This window comes from Phaethon lepturus, unplaced genomic scaffold, assembly GCF_000687285.1.
Source record: "Phaethon lepturus isolate BGI_N335 unplaced genomic scaffold, ASM68728v1 scaffold12372, whole genome shotgun sequence".
In the NCBI taxonomy this organism is placed as follows: domain Eukaryota; kingdom Metazoa; phylum Chordata; class Aves; order Phaethontiformes; family Phaethontidae; genus Phaethon; species Phaethon lepturus.
The window spans coordinates 1-12,426 of NW_010521347.1; the positions used below are offsets into that span (position 1 = coordinate 1).

The 12,426-nt window shown below is 37.7% G+C and overlaps 1 protein-coding gene across 1 annotated transcript in view; it reads right to left on the reverse strand.

The window, feature by feature from the left end:
* Nucleotides 1-383: 383 nt before the first annotated feature.
* SLC24A4 (solute carrier family 24 (sodium/potassium/calcium exchanger), member 4) overlaps nucleotides 384-12,426 on the reverse strand; it is a gene marked incomplete at its 3' end in the record, with an annotated part of 82,116 nt that continues 70,073 nt past the window's right edge. Inside the window, exons 12-13 of the mRNA XM_010281488.1 lie at nucleotides 2,609-2,775; nucleotides 384-498 (exon numbers count right to left, since the gene is read on the reverse strand). Of these exons, the coding sequence (XP_010279790.1) occupies nucleotides 384-498; nucleotides 2,609-2,775 (282 nt within the window). The remainder of the gene's footprint in view (nucleotides 499-2,608; nucleotides 2,776-12,426) is intronic.

The window sequence follows — 12,426 nt, forward strand, 5'->3', positions numbered from 1 at the left end:
AACCTAGTGTTTCTGTGATTCTGTGAAGTGCTGGTCAGCATATATTCTTCAAAGTAGTTTTTAACAGCTGATATTCCGGTTTTGTCTACTACTTTTATCTTTTTACCCTGACTGATACATACCATGCATGGGATATCTGAGTGTTGAATGACCTTCTAGAATGCTAGGGTGTGCCCAGTCCCAATAAGCAAGAGATAACAGGACAGGGATTATTTTTTTGGTTCACAATAATTAGCAAAGTGTTTTGGCTTTTAACGAGGCCCTGAAACAGTAAAAATAAAAGAAAAAAAGAATAAAATTGCATTCAGAATTTATGTGTATGGATGAAGCAAATCACAGAGCATGTATGTAAGATTATAGTTATGCTTCAGCAGACACAGTACCTTGTCTTGCTACTATTAAGCTGGCCATACAGTCTGGGACGCTTGTTCCTGCAGCTAGGAAAGTAATGCCCATGATCACATCTGGTATCCCAAGGGTGTATCCAATCACAGTCACCTGAACAGTGAGGAAAATAGATTAACCTATGACATTTGGAAAGTCTCCTCATTCCAATACAGTTTTGGCATACTCTTGACTTTGATTTCTGACATGGACCCTAACACGATTAGACTCAGGATACTTATCCATTCCTGCAAATTAAATAATTGTGGAATAACCAGTCTAAAACCAACTCTGTGAAAAGTACTTTGAGTCATATTATTCAATAACTTATTCATTCAAAAGGACAGCAATCAATTTATATTGTGATATACGGCAGAGATATAAAGAACTTATTTTATTCCAACACATGAAGAAGGAACCAGTTTCTTGCATGACTTCTGATATAATCCCAAAGTGAGCAAGTCTGGTTATATTATCCCCTGAGAGTCCAGATGCAGCTTTAAAAAAACTTAGGGAATGTCTGAAGCTTGTAGCAGAGCTCTTGGAAAGGACAGGGAACTGTATTTAGCTGGAACATCCGAAGGCGGCTGAAAAAGCATCAACAAAAAGGGCTGAACAGGCAGCTGAAAAGGAAGTAGCTTTGTGAGAGAGAGAAGACTGTATCAGGGACAGGCAGCTGCTTCCCTGCTGAGGGTGGAAGTCTTTAAGGCTCTGTGTTGTCCTCTTGAAATAGTTTGTCGTTCTCTTCCATGAGGAAAACTGGACTCTTTGCCAAAGAAAAGGTGTATTTTAGGAAGCTGCTCACAAACCATATTCTCAGGGGCAACCCGTGACTCAGAAAGAGGAGTGGGCATGATTCTCCTGCTACAAGTGGTAACAGGGTATTAAGGTCTGGCTGCCTCTTAAAATTAGCTGTGTTGCAGCCTTCATGAGCACATCTCTCATTTGTGAAGGGGATATCTACAAATGTAACCAGGGTACAGAGCGTGGCCTTGCAAAGGACATACAGCAGGAAATGAATGCATGGCTTTGGCACCGTTACGCCAGGAAGAATGAGTGGCTAATAGATGAATTTCTCCAACACAGTCTACGTTAAGAGAAAAGAGGATTACTTTACATTGCAAAACTTATATAGAAAGTTGCAAAACTTACACAGAAAACACAATCTTCCATGAGAGGTAATAAAAATATAAAGCAGTTCTCAAATGCCTGACACATTTGAGGAAGGTAGAAATGTTCTCCAACCAAAAATGATTTGGCAGGTAAGAAGTTCTTGAACAAAAATTTTTCCATATGCATGATATGATTAGAAAAGTGTATATATATATATATATATGACTATGAGTGTATATATGTGAGGCTATATATATATATATATATATATTCCAGTATGAAACCAGCTGAAGGTTTCTTCACTATATTTTCCCTTAAAAGGAAAAATGGACATACCAATTCTTCAGCAGCATATCCTACCAATCTTCCAGTTATAGTTATATACAACTTTTACCTTTTCCTACATTAAAAGGTGGAAAACCAAACTTTCTAGACTTCAAAAGTATGGCTAATTTTTCCATCACAGAAACTATTTGAGGAGCTTTCCTATTCATGCCTCTTCTCTGACTGAAATTGTAAACTTGTGAAACTGAAAAAGGGTATGAAAGAAAAAATAGGAACTTATTCAAATCTTCAAGTAAGTGTGATCCTGAATTGACAACAATTTACAGATCTACACCTGACACACTGCTTCTCACAGATCTAGGGCAAATGGAAACATACCAGCAATCATAATACCCTTCACTAAGAAGGATTTTCTTGCATTATTCCAGTCTACTTGAGGTTTTACACCACTTCTGAGTCTTCAAATTTTACCATCCATCTGCCTTTTATGCACATTTCAGTGTCAGACCCTGGAGCCAAATTTCTAAAGGTGTCTCAGCTGCTGACAGTTAAACGTTTTCATTTAAACTCCCTTTTACTAGTACGATGTGGATGTCCACATTCTTTTGAAAATCAAGCTGGCACCTTCCTGTACTGTATTGGGCCCTATACAGTAAAGGCCCAATTATCTGTGCAGAAAAGAGCAGCAGAAAGCTAGAATTTTAATAATTACAGTATGAGCTGAAAAGACTGCATGCCTTTTTTTAAACAAATACACAAAAGATCTATTCTCTATTTTGAGATGCACATTTCATTCAGTACAGGAAGTCCTGCTACATGCACTTACCATCCACACCATGAAGTAGGAGAACAAGGCAATCCAGAGAGTGGATAAGATGAATGTAGCCATAAAACACCTCTCCCAGCGTGGTTTGCTGCAGTTTGGAATAGTGCAAAAGAGCACGAATATCAATGGCCATGTCAAAATCCATTTAATTTTGTTCACTTTTCCATCTACAGGAAAAAGAAAGAAAAGAACCAGTTTAGCTTTCCCATTACTATCCCAGGCTCAGTTACACCTCTTTGAACACAGCAGATGATCCCAGAAGATCCCACAAAGACGTTTACAACTGTGCATGTCAACTAATTTTCCAGCATACCTTTCACTTATACTTGGTATCGTCACTCTCATCCAAGTTCTGCATGCACATCCAGAATCTTATAGTTAAACCTGCCAAGGTCTACGTAAATCCATGAAAGAATTACAATTATTTGAGAGTACAGCTGATTTTAAAATCAAAATTAACAGTCAGGTTTGTTGCGCTCTCAAATAGCGGTATTACTATTAACCCAAAATGTAAAAAACTCAAAACCAAACAACCAAAAAAACCCCACCCCCTCACCTTTTAAAAAGGAAGATGGAAATACTTGTAGTGAAAATAACCTGTACCTTCTGTGCAACAACAGAAAATACTTTCACAGAAAACAGAAGCACAGACCCAACCTATGAACATGACAAACTTGTTTCACATGCCTCACTGTGGTCACTTGGGCAGAACTTCAAACTGGTACTTAGGAGATACAGACTTGTTAACTCTCTCCAACTGCACATAGCAACACCTTGAGACGGTCTCTTATCCTCTGTAAAAGGAAACTGAAGATACTGACTTCTCTCACAGTTCTCCAAAATCAACTGGTGAGAAATACCAGAGAACTGTTATTGCTGAAGGCAAGTACACAGCTTCTGATTTTTTAAAAATGTCAACTATTAGATATGTGCACATAAATCTTAATATATGAAGGAAAATTATTTTGTAATTGGGCCATAAATAAATGGGGCACTTATACGTTTCATGAGGTATCCTGCAAGCCGGGTAACAAATTTGTTTATCAGGCTAAAGCAGAGTATCACAGCCAAAGGCATGGTGGGTTTTGTTCGGGTTTTCTTTACATTGTTTTAGAATTATGCTAATAACGACTTCCATCATCAACTGATAATGATCTGCATGTGATCTAATAAAATATGTCATTTTGAATAAAAAGGTTGATCACATTGAAGAAAACTATAATAAGTTATTTAGCTAAATTATAAAAGGCAGGTAATAATCAGTGAAAGCTCCTATCAATTTCACCAGGAATTTTCTTTCAGCAAAGACATTGGGATTTAGGATTTGTTTAACAGGAGTTTTTGACAGTGAATTTAATTATATTTAAACCTAGATTACATTTAGACCAGTGTGCACCAGATGCAATGAAATTAAATATTAAACATTTAAAAATCAGTAATACTTTTAGTAATTTGGGAGGCTACTTACTGGTCTAATTTAACTTGGCACGTCCAAAGCAAGTCTTTATTCATTTACATATACATTTCAGTATGTATTCTAGTACTAAATTGTCTTGCTTAAGTTATGAATCCGCTCCTTAACTTAAGATTTCCTCTGTGAATTCTGAGATGCCATCAACCCACCAGGAAATCTTAGACTAAGCTTGGCTTTTTATTCCCATTTAGCTTGTGGCTGTGGAACTTCTAACATAAAACCACTGAAGTCTCCTATGGTCAATTCTAATTCTAGAATTTTACATGTTACTGGGGACCTATTACAGATTTTACAGGAAAGTCCTTTTCCCCTCTTGTTACATATACAGATTTTTATATATTTACATATACAGATTTTTAGAACAGCAATCTTACCTGTTCTGTCCAGAAAATTACACTTCTCAGTTCACATCTCACTTGAGTTCTGTTAACAAGGCTGTAAATGTCCTATGGTAATTTATACCTCCTCCTGTTTAATTTGTTACAGTTTGGATCATTAAAAGACTCCTGCTAGTTAATTTGTACTCTTCGTCTACCCAAGCTGCTAAGTTTGGTTCATAGTCAAACAAGTCAGCATGGCCTAGGCCAGTAATTTCCTCAGTGCGTAATTCCAAACGCAGGGTGAGTGGGTGACCGTTTGACAGGAAAAAATTATGGATCTGACTCCGATCTGATGTGGGTGCAATCTGACTGATTTCAGTGCTGCTACACACAGGAGATTCTGTCCCATTTCTCTTTTCAGTAACATGAATAAAAGAAACAGAATTGCCTGGAGAACAAATGGAGAATAAATAGGTGCACTCAGCCTCTGCAGGGAATAGGTATCTTGTCAGGGATCCTGTCTAGTACCCTGAATTACTTAAACAAATGCTTAACTGTGAGAATTCACAGTGCCTTACCACTGGCATTGCTATGCTTGCCCAGTTCCAGGAAAACAAAAATATTAGTGGAGGAATTGCCTCTCCCCTGTCTTTGCACAGTTTGCATGGACACGCGTCAGATTAAAACTCCTGGCTCTATTAGTGGTGATGCTTTATGCACACGACATCATGAGTCAGAACTGCTTTTTACAGCTAGATGGTTTGTGGAAGTGACATTTGCGTTCATTACGCAGCAACCAGGCTTGAGACTTCAGGGAATAGCAACTGCGTGTAATTCTGGGTTTTGCCGAGTTAACAGAGAAGCTGACTGGCCATGTGCAGTTAGCCTGGAAGGGTCCTGAACCACCATGGCCTAAGCTGCCTACTTGACACACCTTGCATTGGCTTCTCCCTTGTGTCAGGGTTTGCTAGCTTTCATAAACTCTTATATAAAGCCTTCAGTATATCTGGCCTTGGTTCCGCCTCAGGCCATTTTCTTCAGCTGCTACTATATGCTGGGTCATGGAACTTGTATGGCACCCAGTGCTAAAGAAGTATACTCTTATACTGTAACTTGCTAGTTTCGTAAGAATTTGGTAAGTAGAATTTAGTTTAGCAGCAACCTCAATAAAACGAGACACCATTTCCTCAGGAATCGAATGACTTCATTTCACCTGGTTTAGATGAATGCACAAACAATATACAGATTGAAAATTTTATTTATTTTTTTTTTTTAGTTCTTTTGAAATTACTTTTTGTGCTCTTTGTTGTTTTGTTTTTAACTACCAACTCTAAAGTAATCATTAAAATGATTTAGTGATAAATTTGTTAAATTGGGGTATGCTTTTAGCTCATGCCAAATTGTTTTATGATTGTCGCTTAGCTCCCTAGTACATCTGCAAGGAAGAAAACCATCATCCTCATTAAGGCCATTACTTGATACATAGCTGTTCTGCAAAAACAGGCAAACAGTCCCATTACAAGACCTTAGGTCTGTTTTAACAGCAGTACCAGCCACTCCTGCGAGCCCTGGGTCTGAAGGCTCCTGTGGCAACGCACGTAGCTGAAGAAAGGAGTATTTTGTTTGTTGCACCCCCCGCAACAGTAGTTAAAGAATATTGCTTTATTACAGAAAGCAACACTGGTCTATATTCTGTTCACTTAATACTGCTGTAAAACAGAACAATGAGGTTTTTTGCATGAAGTTGTTTTTTCTACGTTATCCATTTTTCTCTTTCTCCAGGTATTTGGAAGCTACGTATTTCAGAGAGGTATCATTACAGAGGAGCCCGATTACAGTGTTTCTGACAATGAAGCAATAGCCCTATAACATGGAACCTTTTGCTAATTTTCAGTATGTTTCTGGGTTTGACATCTTTCCAGATGTTATGCTCACAATAATTACTTTCACATACAGATAGTGTCCCGGTGAACGAAGACAACAACATACATCACAGCAGTGAGAGGAAATGAATATTTCCTTAAGGCACTAAAGAAAGTGCCTTTTACAGGAAAAATACTGTCCTACTTGCAATATTCACACAGACTTGAGAGGAGCTCAGTATGAAAGTGTGAAACTACATTTGTGTTTTCATTCAGATGAGGAGTGTATCCTTGAAGTAAATCTCCTGAGTGTCCCCATTTACTGTATTTTGGTTTGTAATTTACTGTATTTTACTTTGCAACACAAGCAGCCTTGCACCACAGCAATGAGATTCCCTTAGTATAAAGCTGAACCAGAAGCACAAACTTAAAAGTGCTCCAAATAATAATGGACATTTAGTCCACGGGACCAGGCTAGAGCTAGTCTCAAACAGAACATCCAAACGCACATAGCACAGACAGCCTACATGTCCTGGTCAATAATCTGCATAGAAAACGCTTTTTTTGAGTTTAGACAGACTGGAGTGTGCAACTACACTGTCAAGAGTCAGATCTAAGTTATTATAGTTAGTTAAATTTGATAGCTTTTCCACTTATTCTTCCCTTTAACAGTGTGGCAGTCAAGCACAGATCACCGCTCCACATATAAGCTACTATAGAACATGCCTAAACCTTCACACATGAAAAAAACATCTCCTTACACAATGCAATTAGTAGCTGACTGATCTGAAAAAAAATGGTAACATCCCTGAAAAGCATGACTAATTGGCACACAGGATTTTCATAACTGTATTGTTATGAATTCACATAAATTTCTAATTTAAGGTAACCTGAAAAATGGGAAAGGTTTTCTCTAATTTAAGTCTATCTGCAAAATGAGAAAGGCTTCCTGGAGGTTAGTACTGATTTCTATTTTTCTGGGTTTTTTTGCTTTTGACAACGGTAAACTTAGAATAAAAATAAGGAACATCCAGGCTGGCCTAGGAAGATTACTGATGCAGTTTTTTTGGTGCTCCACTTTATAATTTTTAATTTTTTTTTTTTCATTTGGAAAAAACCAAACCAACCCACCCAACTGTTTTTTCTCCATTGAAAAGTGATTTTTAAAATCACCTGTCCCCTTGGTCTTAATTAGGCTTTATATTTACAAAGATGTATTTACACCCACATATCATTACCAATACTAATTCAGATCTCAACCTGAAAATGTGTAACAGTAAGACACACACCTCCACACTGCGAGCTTTGTTAATAACCCAGACAGCAGGTAAACTTCTGCTAGAAAGTGCTGTTCTTCATCAGAGTTGAGACTGATTACATGTAAATTAGCCAATCTGAAAGCCTAATTCATTTCTCAGCATGTACAGTACCCAAAACACAACAGAGGAATATAAATTTTTGTCCCAAGTATGGGACTGAACATAGAAACAACTAAAATAGAAACAACAAACTCGATCCACTGCGAATTTTCCATCAGAATTATTTTCCACTGAAAAATGCCTTTGTTGCAAAGTACAAAATTTCTGAGAAAACGGTTTTCAATTTGCTGTTAGGAAAATTAACACAGCAGCTGCCTCTCCACCTTCTTGAGAAATCCTTATTTGATTTCAGCTCTGCAACTTTCTCTAAGAATTGTAGAGGCAAAAGGTTCTGTGTTACCACACTAGAGACAGGCTATGTAGCATGTAAAAGGGTATCCGAGAAGGCCCAACCTTTGTCAGCCTTCCAAGTGGGCAGTTGATGTATTAAAGCATTTTTATTGCAGTTCTCCTGCAACAGAGCTTTGGGAACAATTCTTTCTTTCTGTGGAAAATACCGAGGCTTTACTTCTCATCCTCATCCAAAACAGACTATTTTCCAAACTACTGACACTTTTCTCGGAAGTTCCATTTTCCAGAATACAAGTTCCAAATTCCAGACCATGAGATCTGTCCAAAACAACTCAGACTTCTATTTTCAGCCTGTGCCTTTACCACACTTTGCATATTTGGACTTATGCCAATAATTTTCTCTGAAAAACACATTTTAGGTACACTGGCAAAAAGAATTTGCTCCAGTATGAAGAAACAAGCTTTACTCTCAGAGTTATTATAGGTTTACACAGGACAATATTCAACAAAAATATTGCATACCTGAGCACAGGTACTCCCCATATCTTGTTTGACTTGGTTGGATTTTGGTATGGTTTATTTTCTATGTTTTAACCTTGCTGTCTACTTTATCAAAAATTTTTTAAGGGAGATCTGGGATTTATAGACTTCCTCAAGTCCCTCTTTGCCCTTTCAAGAATGAAGTGATGAGTTACTAAATTAAATCCTTGCTCACTTCACGCTGTGTATCCCCCTCCAAGATAAAGCACATTCATTGCTCTTCTGGAGCACATTTTCCAGTATTTTCTCTACAAAAGGAGTCTGGTTCATGAGCTCCAAGAACACGACGCAAATCAAAGTGCACTACATGAGGACAACAGTGAGATGTGCCTCAGAAGCACACTTGTGTTCTGAAATAAAATTCTAAGGTAGATGCGCCATTACATAGGCAGTGGCAAGAGGAAGCTCTTCCAAAAAAAGCATTTCAGAATACTACAGTTAGGTCTTGCTTGGAACTACCTTCTTGGAGAAACTTCTCTCGCAACATCAAAAAAGCTATGGAAACTAGCTCTCTTCCTAACTCGGCCATCTAAGTCATGTTTCCAAACAAGCAGGCCAAAAAGAGTCTGAGGAACAACTACAAAGAGGAATCAAAATTCACAGTATTCACAAAATTCACAATAAATCTTACTTCAAATACATTAAGAGCAGGAAGTCTGTTGGGTCCACTAGTGATCAAAGTATAAAGGAGCACAAGAGAAGACAGGGGCACCGCAGAGAAGCTAGAAAAACTCTCTGCATCAGTGTTTGCAGAGACAGAAACCACAGAGGCTTCTACATGGAACTCTTTCCTGCCTCTAGCTCAGCCTTGAGGACATAAAACTCCACAGGGGATATAACAAAGAGCTACAGCGTCCTGGGTGTTCATGTGAGGTACATGGGGTTTACTTTGTTCACCATGTTTTCCAATAGAAGACATCAAATGAAGCTAAAAGCCAGGTTCAAAGCAAGTAAAAGGAGACGGTTCTTCACACAACCATGAAGCTCCTTCCCAAAGGATGTTGTGGGTGTTAAATGTTGGCAAAGATTCACCAAGAATTAGACAGTTTAATGAAGAAGAAATACATTAAGGATTTTTAAATACTCAGACATTTGATCCAGTCCTGGAAGTTCCTTGAGCTGAAAACAGCTGAAGGCCAACTTGTCCTGTCCAATTTTCTTCCCCTTCATAAAGTCATGGTTGGAGTCAGAATATTTGGCAAGACAAACGTTTGGTTTGGCCAGCTACAAACATTTTTTACGTTTTTAGTAGATACTGTTAATTCTTCTTTGTTTCTATGCTACATGTTGTCTTCGTATTTTGGATCCATACAAAAATGGGTAGAATTGCTAATCTCCTTCATTGTCATCTCATTTTAGGTCTGGGAATTATTATTCCTATTTTAGCTAACACCATCATGATTTACATAAAGCATCCATGGTCCAATCCTGTGAGAGAAGGAATTCTTCATTTCTGTGAAACCAGCAGGAGCTGAGAACACTGCATATTTTAAAGGATCCTGAACATGTGACAGTGAATGGGATTTAAGCATCCATTAGGAGCTGCACAGAAGTGCTTTTCAGAGTCTGGGCTCTAAAAGACGACTGAGCTATGCAAGGGCTTTTACACACCACTTTGTTGTCAACACATGCCTGCTCAGTTTCATCCTGCTTTATTCTGATCTGTGGGGTTTTTTTAAAGTTTAAGACCTGTTTCCAAACAATTGTGACTAAACAAATTGTAAAGCACCAAACAAGCCCTTCTCTTGGGAGATAATCATCATGGCCTAACGGTTAGGTAAAGAAAGAAATTTCTCTTTTAAAGAGAATGTTTCTTGCTGCACAGAAACCAAAGGCAAAGGCTGGTTTGTATGATATCATATGTAGTTTCCAGAAAAACTCTATGTGTTTCAAGATCGGCCTGAACCACACGCCGGGCCTGAATCTCTCTGGATGTTTGACACATGGGATCTAGGCTGGATTTTGTACTTCGAGACTGTTTTCATGCAACAATTTTATACTCTATTTCTGTGTGCTACAGCGCTACATTTATTGCTGAGCACTGCCATTGATAGAGGATAAAAGCGAACAGTAAGTAAAACTTACAGATGGCAAATGATTACTGGGAATCACTCAGAGATGATGTAGTGCTTTAAACTTCACTTACATTTATTTCTGTTTCAGAAAAAAACTTGTTCTTGCAAAAGTATCTAGAATACACAATTTGAAGGAGGAAAGTCAAACCCCAAACTAGGCTAAAAAGGTGACTACAGAACAGCAGAACAACAGGGTTTGGGCCAACTCATAGCCATTTCTGCTGCAGCTCTCTAAAATACTGGAGTGAATTTTCTACTTTGCACACCGCAAGCAGTTGACTTGGAAAGTCCTATTGGAAAGTGAGAGCCTATTCTTCATAGGGCTCTTTATAGTACTGAAAGAATACATGAACTTCTGATCTTTAGAAAATGTATGTGCCTTATTTCTGGCCTGAAAATAAATCAAAAGAAAACCAGAGGGGATTCTGGGAAACTGTCTGCAAACTACTGTTTCCCTAAAGCCAGTTTTAAATGTCAAGATTTTTTTAGGCTACTGATTGTGCCACAGTACTTTAACAACAACAAAGCATGATGATGGTTCTTTACATTTTCTCTAAAGTTATTAAAGTGGTACTTCTGAAAGCAAAAATAATTCTCCCTCAGAATATGAGTTGAGCAATGAGAATGCAAGAAATAGATAATCATCTCCAGACAACAGGAGTAACAAAACCTGAAGATAACGATGAGGATTTTAAAACGATCACTTTACCACTTTTATGCAACTCTGAGTTCTTGTTGAACTTTTGCTCCATTCCAGTATGAACTGTATCATCAGTGGTTCCACTTTGGCCTGTTACACCTCAATTATCTTTAAAGACTTTCTCAAAAATGCAGAAAAACTGTATTTAAAAAAAGGCCAATGGCATAACTAACAACTCCCTCCTTAGTTCAAAGCATTTTGTCTATTGCAAAAAGACTTAGGAAGCTCTACTCCAAAATCTACTTTTTAATCACACAGAAGTTGTCTGGGTCTTGAAAAAATCCAAATATGGTCTCCAAGGTAATGTTTGCCACTTGTTAAGATTTCTGCCTTGTCCTGGAATGTAAGAAGAAATGGATGATTACACTGCCCTCATTAAAACTTGAATCCAGAAACTTGTTAAAAACAGCTCAGTTAAAAACTTTTCTTTGCTGACACGTGCATTGAATCCTGCATTTTTAAGATGGTTTGGGGGAAACATTTTTGGTTTTTAGAAGTTGGTTATTACTGTTATTATTGTTGTTGTTATTATTAACAACATGTTCATGTGCACAAGCATATTGCTGACTTGGATACACTTATTTCACGATACAACAGAAACAGTTTTTTCATTATCTCATTGAGATTATCAGGAGCCCATCTAATGGGCCTATCTTCAATGAATCAGTTTGATTCCATTCTTCACCCTGAGGAAAAGTCCGTAACTGTTGACTGTAAGAGCACACAGTACAGCAACACATGAAAACACAGTTTTATCCAGTCTTCACATAGTGTGCTTCAATGTTTGTTCAGTCACAAACGTCTCTTCTAAAATGATAGCAACTGAAGCAAAGAGGTCTCTAAGAAATTAGAATCACATACAACATGGAAAACTCTTCTTTTTCACTGCATGTGATATTAATTTATGCCAAGTAATATTTATGTCAAACAGTAACTGTGTGACAGACGACTACTGACTACATATCTGTGAGGGGTGGTGATCTAATCTCTCCTGTCTAATCTCCAAAGCATTTGGGGGAGAGTCAGCCTGCAACATGCTAAGGGCAACAGCATAATAAGGTTGGTTAAATATAGCCCTTCACACCAAGGAGTTTCCAAAAAATTTCAAAAGGTGGATATTATTACATACTGCTATTCTAAGAATTTTAAACAGTGTCAAATATATTAAACACTCTTT